Source organism: Gavialis gangeticus, unplaced genomic scaffold (genome assembly GCF_001723915.1).
Source record: "Gavialis gangeticus isolate Ggan-Ray unplaced genomic scaffold, GavGan_comp1, whole genome shotgun sequence".
In the NCBI taxonomy this organism is placed as follows: domain Eukaryota; kingdom Metazoa; phylum Chordata; order Crocodylia; family Gavialidae; genus Gavialis; species Gavialis gangeticus.
Genome location: NW_017729022.1, coordinates 62,857,697 through 62,866,446, shown reverse-complemented (window position 1 = coordinate 62,866,446; position 8,750 = coordinate 62,857,697). Strand labels below are relative to the sequence as shown.

The window sequence follows — 8,750 nt, the reverse complement described above, 5'->3', positions numbered from 1 at the left end:
AACTACTTCACAGTTAGGGCGGCTAGGAGCTGGAACCAACTTCCAAGGGAAGTGGTGCTGGCCCCTACCCTGGGGGTCTTTAAGAAGAGGCTGGATGCCTACCTGGCTGGACTCATTTGAGTCCCGTTTCTTGTTTTTGGGGTTTTTGTTGTTCTCCTGCCCTGGCGGGGGGTCGGGCTAGAAGATCTACTAGGTCCCTTCTGACCCTTAATCTATGAATCTATGAATCTATGTATCTGGAAAAGTCACATCAGGAAAGCATGGGGGGTAGCTTCTTTCAGTGCGCCAATGAAGAGAGCAACTAGCAGCATGCAACCACACAACCCACCACCAAGTGCTCCACAGAGCACAGCTCAAGAAGTACTCAGGTAGGAGACCTGCAAGCAATCTTAGGTGCTGCAGAAAGTGGTATTCAGTGTGGGGCACCTCTCCCTCTGAGTCAGTACTGAAATGCTCCCAGTAGAGTGCTGAGAGGCTGCCATACAGATGTAAGCACTATCTCCCCCATGAGATCCGATATAAAGCCGGGACCCTGGTTATCTGTGATCAGAAAGGTCCCATGATGCTTCTCCTAAGAGCCCCAGGTGATGTGCTGGCCAACTTCCAGTCCATATAACTGTATTTTGCCACCTATTGTTCCCTCCAGAGTTTCAGTTACAGAGGGCAGCTTCTTCCGTCAGCAAATGGTTGTGTTGTTATGCACTGCTCCACCTCAAAGATGGTATCATGCCAGCACCACCGAGGATGGCGTACAAGGTACTTTGGGATTCTTCAAGAAATTCGTGGCAGAATTTAAAGGTGCACTGTGGCTCCTTTAATCTTGCAGGTTCCCCCACTCTCTCCTCCCCCTGCCACTCACTCTTGATCATCAGGGAGGCAAAAGCTGCGGTTTTAAATATGGTGCTGTTTTTGCCTCCTGCCACTGACTGGTTGAGAGACCTCGGATGGCCCTACTGTTTGCTGCTGAATGGTGGGAAGGCAAAAATGGTGCCAAATTTAATACCGTGGTTTTAGCTTCTCTGCTAATCAGGAGGGAGCGGCAGGGTCCTCCAACAATCAGCAGTTGGGAGGGGGGAGGAAGGCAAGGGGCGAGGTGTACGTGGGGGTACATGCAAGATTAAAGGAGGCACCATGCACTCTACTTCCACCATGAATTAGGTAGGTCCCTATTCAAGAGGAAAGGTGCTAGCAAATAAAGGGTGAGGCCATTTTGATGACCAAGGCTGCCTTTTCTCATAACGACTCTTTATTGGAGGGTGCCTCGGCCATGCTTCCCCGATACAAAACCAGTGCTTCTGATGAGAAACAAAGGCCATGCAGAAAGCAAGGCACTGGAGTGGACTGAAGACACATGGGCTCTTTTCTTGACTCTGCCAGTGATTTCCCACTAGGGTCTCTTCATCCCTCTGGGCCACAAGTCCCCATCTGTAATGCAAGAACATTTCCCAACCTCACCAAAATGTCCAGAGAATAAACTCAGGAGGTTACTATAGTAGGTGGGCAAAGAAATATCCATGTAGAATGAGAGGGCACCACAGTCTAGGGGAGGAGGGTTACAGGGGACTACGAGTCTACTCTTCTGTCTCCCTGCATATGACTCACCCCAAAATCCTGATTGGGAATGATGGGTAAAGAAGGAATTGGCCACAGGGAGATAACTCTTCTCTCTCGTCGTTCCAACAAATGGCTAGATATGCCTCCCGTACAACACAGGTACCATTCTCCCTAGACTTCTCATAATGGGACAGAGAGACTCTCAACAGGAGGGGATGTTGTGTGAGTGTTTTCTTTTGAGAACGTGGAACCTTAGTCATGCCTCTATTTAGATACTTGACTTCCCTCTCACCGTCTGACCATCTCCAGCCAAGGTCAGCTGTACCCAAGTTGCCCGTTGTGAGTTGGCTGGTTAAGGCAGCAGGATGGCTAACAACTCCCCACCCCCGCCACTCTCCACCAGCCGCTTTCTTTAATAAGCAGCATAGAATATTTTAGCACCTATGGAAAAACCACCACAGACGGTGGTGGCAGCCGTTGCTAGGGAGACGCTCCCAAAAATAGCCCCAATCCGCCAACCTTTCCTGCTGCTGCTGTGGGGATGGGGGAAGCAAAGGGAGGGAGGAAAGGTAGGAGCTCCCTGGAACGTGAGCTAACTCACGCCCTGTCCCAAGCTGAATTTAGCAGCCACTTGTGTGAAATGGCCTCTGAGTCTGGGTGCCCAAGCTCAACATACCATGGCCCAAATTGTTAGAGGTGCCATCTGAAGTCAATAGGAGCTGTGGGTGTCCTGCACCCATAAAAACCTAGGCCTTGAGTTGAGCACCCAAAATTTTGGCCTCAAACAGCAGCAGGCTGGCCTGTCCGAGTGGCCCGCTCTATGCTATGAAGATTCTCCATCATGCTTCCCTCTCCTCTGCCCATAGGCTCTCCTGCCCTGGCCTGTTCCGTCAGAACATGTTATGGTGGTGCCAGTGGTCTCCCAGAATTGCAGCATGGCATTTTCTGGGGCAATGGCAGCCTAGAGGATGGAGGCATCCAGAACAGGATATGGGAGAGAGGAAAAGATGCCCAAAAGCTCTGAGTTCTCATCTCCACTTACTCCACTAATGCATGGGTAACATTGTCTTTGCTCAGTACCAGCTGAAATCAGCTCCTGCTCCAGAAAGCAGTGATACATGAGGTCCACACCTATCACATACCCAAGCTGCAGCCTGCCTCACTCTCCACTCCCTCTAGTTGGAGAGCAAGTCAACCAGCTCAGTCATCCTGCTGCAGTGAGTAAAAAGGCTCCCTTCAGGCTTAGATCAGCATCAGTCAGCATGCAATGATAACAACAGCCTGGTATGTGCTGATCTGCTTGCTGGGGCCTGAATCTGGACAAGGTGGGATCTTTTTTTTTTTAATTGAATTTGTATCCGAGGCCAAATTAGCCAAAACTGATTCCAGATCCAAGAGTCCAGAGCCATAAGTGGCCCTACTACCGGCCAACATCTTTCACCCACACCTGGGGCTTCAGATGTTTCCAAAACCTTTGGCGGGCATCCTACTCGCAGGCCCAAGCCTGGAGGCATGGGGTTTGGATGCCTCTGAGTTTTGCTTGCCCTTAGCCATAAGGCCCTTGGAGCAAGCAAGGGAGGAGACTCCCATTTCCATAAACTGGGCTTAAAGCTGCTGCACCTCGGCGAGTACTGAAGCACGCCAGAAGAGCAGTTCTCCTGCGAAGTGGTTCAGGAAAACTGTCTTCTTGGACACGTCTACCCCAGATCCTCCATGTTCTAGTATCTGCAGGCATACGAAATGGGTGGCCAAAGGGCACGAGGCAGCATGTTAGTGCAAGCTCATTTCAAAAGGGGCGACTCCCCTTGGCTGGCTCAGGTGTTCACAGTGGAGTCTGAAAGGATGATTGGAAAGTCCCATTTCTCCCTGTGCACTTCTTTCAGCTCTGGGAGCTCTGGGGTGGGTTGGCTGAGAAGGTCTCCCCGACCGCTCAGCCAACACGTGGTAGGAGCTCTCCAGGGACTGTCTAGGATAAACTGGGCTTCATTTTGTGCACAAGAAGTTTGCAGCCCACAGGAAAATGGAAATCACTGGTTTAGTGGGCAGATGTCACCTCCCTGACAGCCCCACACAGGCAGCAGGGTGCTCACTGGGGAAGGCCCAACAGTCTTGTCAGGACTGTGTGACAGAAAACAGATGTTTTAGGTGACAAGACTAGATGGTCACCTTGCTGGGGTCACCTAACCCCCAGTTGTCTTTCCTGCTTGGTGCAGGGGGCCGGGCCCAATGATCTTTCAAGGTCCCTTCCGGCCTTACAATCTCCAAATCTCTGAATCTACGAGATATTTCTTCCCCTCCCATGACCCTGCATTACCTCACAAAACGGTGGAGGGAGGGAAAGGGCCTGTGGTGGAAAACCGGTCTTGTCAAAGTTACTGCCGCCTACCCTCGGGGAGGGGAAAAGGCCCCTAAAACCAGGAAATGGAGAGAAAATAAAGTTTAATTTAAAAAATAAACCAAATCCTGTTTTTATTGCCAAATCCCAGCTCCCTTTCCTCCTTGTCACCCTGGTGACATTGCTTACAGTCACCATGGAAACCTGAGGCATGGAGAGAGAGCATCACAGAGAAAGACAGTGGCAGTGTCTTGGATTATTCTGGGAGGCAGGGAGACACCTGGTGTGAGGCTTTTTATTTTGTGGCAGGGAAGGAGGTGGGGAGGAGAGGAGGGTTATTTTTACTTGTTCCCACTTCGTGTGCCAGTTTTCTTTTTTAAGTGTTCCAAGTTTGGATGCCTCTTCCCCCTCCTTGAGGCCGCTCTCTTCGCCCACCTCCTCCCTCAGCCGTCTTGGTGGCACTGCGCTCTCACATCAGACAGTCACAGAGCTTCCACTGCTCACTTCCCAACCTGCCCCCTTACATCAAGTCTCAACTGGTGACAGGAGAGAGATGCTACCACCACCCAGAAGGTTCTCTCCTCACTTGCCACCGAGCAAGTTGTTGGCATCCCTGCTATAACTCATCAGAGATTTGGATGTCCGCTTGGTGCCACCTCCATGAAATTCCTCTAACTGTAACCCCCCCGCCAGCCCCAAATGGGCAGCAAAGCACCGCAGAGGAATAGGAGTCAGACTGAGGGAGGCAGATCCGTGTCAGATCTTGTGAAGACAGAAGTTAGAAAGAATAAGCTTCTCTTTAGAGGAACAGGTGTTAGCAAAGATTCATGGAGTCATAGATTGTACGAAGCTGGAAGGGACCTCGCAGATCATCAGGTCCAGGCCCCCCCCACCCCACCCCACCCCTTCTAGGCAGGAAGACAGGTGGGGTCAAGCGACACCCCAGCAAGATGACCATCCAGTCTCCTCTTGAAAACCTCCAGAGTAGGTGACTGCACCACCTCTGGAGGGAGTTTATTCCACAGTCTGGACACCCTGACTGTGAAGGAGTTTTTCTTGGTATTAAGCCTGAAGAGCATCAAAGAGGTGAAGAGAAGCTCCCATCATTTTTTAAATCAACAAGACTAATTCAGTTTAGAAACTCAGGAAGTGACAGGTCAGGGCTAAGGTGAAAATGGCACTCCATCATGAGAACAGGACAGTTAATCACTACCCCACTGTCTGTGTCCAGGTTAACTGAATTAAAGGCAGCTTTCATGGCTCCAGCTACCAGGTTTACCTCTTAAAGACAAGCTCTCCTCCAGTCCCCAGTGAAGCTGCTTTTTACTACAAGTGGGTGCCAATGGTTGATTCCATCTGAACTTGGAGTCTCTTGCTCTGGCTTTCGGAGGAAGTGCAAGTTTGAAGGTGCAGGTGGCAAATGCATGGATTTCTGTGGCTGGGTCAGCATTGGACATGCATAGGCACAATTTAACTAGCTGGAGGTGATATAAGGCATGTCAGGTCAATGCATCATAAGCATCCAGGAACAATAGAAAGCTGAATCAGACCCTGAAACTGCATACGGTTTAGAGTAGACCATCAGAGAGGCCAAGCATCCTCCACTGAATGGAGAGGTCACCTTTTTAGCCAGAACCACAGTGCTTCCCTCTTTCAATCAATACTGCTTCCATCTTAGATGAGTCAGTCTTCATTCAGCAGTCCCTCAGCTGGGTCCTGCTTCACTCAAGCACTGGCCACCCTGGAAACTGAGGTGGGTGCATTTGTTAAGGTCATAAGCTAGGTACTGTCCATGTGCTGATGGCAAATTAATCTGTAGTGTCTTCCTACAACCTCACTTGGTGCCTTCATCGGGCAATGAGTGAGGGGGCAACAAGAGAGATTCCAGGCAAAAATGGCTGCTATGGGAAGTTTCTCTCACGGTTATCTGAAAAGAACAGGCATAGCTGCTTAGACAGTCTGCATGCACTGCTCAGGTGCCCCATTAACAGACAGCACTTTATGCTTCAATGTAGGAAAGGTTACTGAAAGCTCTAGCAGAAGTAGCCAGAATGCACAGCCTCCATGTATTGCCACGGCCAAGGGATCTGTCCACATCGAACATGCAGCCTCCTGAAACAGCTGAGACTAAAGCTGAAGTGAGTAGATGCTGATGGAGATTTTCTACCACATCTTTCTCAATTACTTTTCTTTGGGAAGAAGAATGCAAGTCCAAGCAGTATTTTCAGAGATGCCTGGTGCTACATGTTTGTTCCTTCAGCCAAGGAAGGTTATGTGCTTCAGGGCAGCCACCAAGCCTTTCCCAGTGTGATTTCACAGGTCAACTCTGAAAACAGTGGGGTCCGATATTCTGTTGCTCATCAGTGAATAAAAAGTTAAGTCACCTATTATGATGCCATCTAGGGACTGGTGGGTCTCATTGCTTCCCTGCGATTCCCTCCTTCACCAAGTCTTCCTACTGCCCCGCTGATTCACTCTTTCACAAAGACAATATGGTTGTATCATGCCCCTCTGTACCTGTTTGTGCCTTTTGAAGCTGGGAAAAGAAGAACAGAGAGCAAGGCTGAGAAATGCAGAAAAGTAGGAGTGCTGTGGATCTCACTGGAGAACAAATGTTGTGGGCTCAGCTCACAACTCTTACAGTGCGGCTGCTTAGCTTACGGAAAGGAAAACAATTCTCCAGGTTGGGCAGGTTGGTGGCATGCCTTTCTCCCAGAAGGACAAAATTATTCTAGTCTATTCTATTACTTTGGAGAAGGGAAAACTGGGACTGTATGAATGTAGGAGAGGAAGTTATGTAGATGAGGGAACCTTTGGGTTACATAGGGAAAAGGGGTTATTATATTATAGGGGAGAGATGGGTGCTTAAGAGGGCGGTGAGAGCGGTTAAGTCATAGAGGGGACCTGATGATTTCCTCATTGTTAACACCCTTAGGCACCCATGGAGGAACTCTTGGCTACTCAGGAGGTAAGAGCACCTGACAATCTCTTTCTTTGCTAATTTATGGCCATCTCACTCTTTTCTGGGTGATGCAATGAAAATGAAGGGAAAGGGAACCTTGGCCTAGCAGATGCATGAAAGGCATCAGGAAATAAGGAAGTGACCAGAGGATTATAGAGAGAGGCAGCAATAAATAATTACAGCAACCTGTCATGGATGCTAACATTGTCCTGTCCCAGTCACTCTCCCTGCACCAGCTGACCGAGAGGAAACAAAACTGAGCAAGGCAAAATGCAGGGTGTTTCAGAGCCTCTTCTCTGAGAGCAATCTTTGCTAGACTGGGGAAGAGTTCGCCAAGGAACATGGTGCAAACTCCACCTCTGGAGTCACTGAACACAGGTCTGAACAAAGCCGCAGGGAATATAATGCAGGGAGGCAAACTTGCACAGCTCAGACCAAGACGGGGAGCTGAGGTGACTGAACCGGCCTTTTTGTCTCTAAAGGGTCCACTTCTGACGCTGCCAGCACTGTGATCCCTGATTCTGACAAAGTTTGATTATTTCCATCTGTCTTTTCCCCTTTAAGGATATTTTCTGTTGTAATTTGAGAAGACCAAAGGGGGGGAAAAAAAAGGAAAATAGCTCAGTTATTCCCGCCGCCGCCTCTTCCCTCCCTCACCCTCCCCATCCAGACAGGAGCCACGTCACCCATTGCCTGTAGTGGAATAGCTAAAGTGAGCTCGGACTAGGGCTTTCTTGGGGACAAGACCCTGCTTTGGACTGGAATAGATCTTCCTGGGAGGGGAGGGAGGGCAAAGATTCTCTTTAGGAATTGCAGGGAGAGAAGAGGCTAGGTAGGAAGTGGGTTTGATAAAACAGACATTAAATATAGCAGGAGGGAAGCACATCCTGGGAGAGAGAGCTGTGCTGGAGAAAGTTTTAGCACCAGGCAAGAGAGTTTTACTTCATCTCTGCCAGAAGACGGGAAAGAGATCTCAGACTTAGAGAGAAAGAAGGTTTAATTAGGAGGCAGAGTCAGGGGCAAAGAAAGATCCACTGTGGTTTTAACAAGCAAAAGAGAAAATTGGTTGGGAGAAAGCAGGGGAGTCCCCCAGCCTTCCCTGCCACTCAAAATTAAACTTTGACAAGTTTTTGGAACAATGAATGTCTTCCGGATCCTGGGAGACATCTCCCATTTGCTGGCTATCATCATATTACTGGTCAAGATCTGGAAGTCTAAGTCCTGTGCTGGTGAGTCTTCCCCACCCCACCTGCAGTCTTTTTTTTGTGTACTTGGGAAGGAGAGTCCCAGTTGGCAGCCTTGGTCTCAAGAGCCATTGAGGGGAATACTCTGTGGAGATTTGTGGGCCTTGGTGAGACACTGCTGCTACCAGGGCTGATAGCAATCTGTTCAAACTTTGCCTGACCATTCCTTTATTGGGTTCCTGGAAAGAATTAAATGCAGCTCTCTCCTCTGTTCCTCTCTACTTCTCCCTGATTGGAATCTCTCTGCTCTTTCCCCACCATTCCCCTCTTCTGCTGATGCACCTTATTTTATTGGTGGGTGGGTCTCCCTTAGGAGCTTCCCACTCTGTTAGCAGACATAACTCAACCCAGCATTATTTCCTGGGACAGACCCAGACATGGATATGGGCAAACCAGGCAGCTGCCCAGGGCCTAGACAGAAAGGGGGCCTGAAAATGAAAATAAAAATTACAACTGCATAACAAAGTTTTAATATTGCACATATACATATACCTAATCCTGTGTTTTTATTTCCACAAATTTGGTTTATATGTACATATGGTAATTTTTTTTTCCATTGCCCGATTATTATCATCATTATCTCCGGTGAAGGGGGGCCCAATACTTAAAGTTCACCCAGGGCTGCCAGGAGTCTAGGTACGGCACTGTCCTGGGG

At 49.1% G+C, this 8,750-nt stretch overlaps 1 protein-coding gene across 1 annotated transcript in view; it reads left to right on the top strand.

Annotated features, from left to right (window-relative positions):
* Window positions 1-7,526: 7,526 nt before the first annotated feature.
* KDELR3 (KDEL endoplasmic reticulum protein retention receptor 3) overlaps window positions 7,527-8,750 on the top strand; it is a 15,773-nt gene continuing 14,549 nt past the window's right edge. Inside the window, exon 1 of the mRNA XM_019515201.1 lies at window positions 7,527-8,080. Within this exon, the coding sequence (XP_019370746.1) occupies window positions 7,990-8,080 (91 nt within the window). The 5' untranslated portion in view covers window positions 7,527-7,989. The remainder of the gene's footprint in view (window positions 8,081-8,750) is intronic.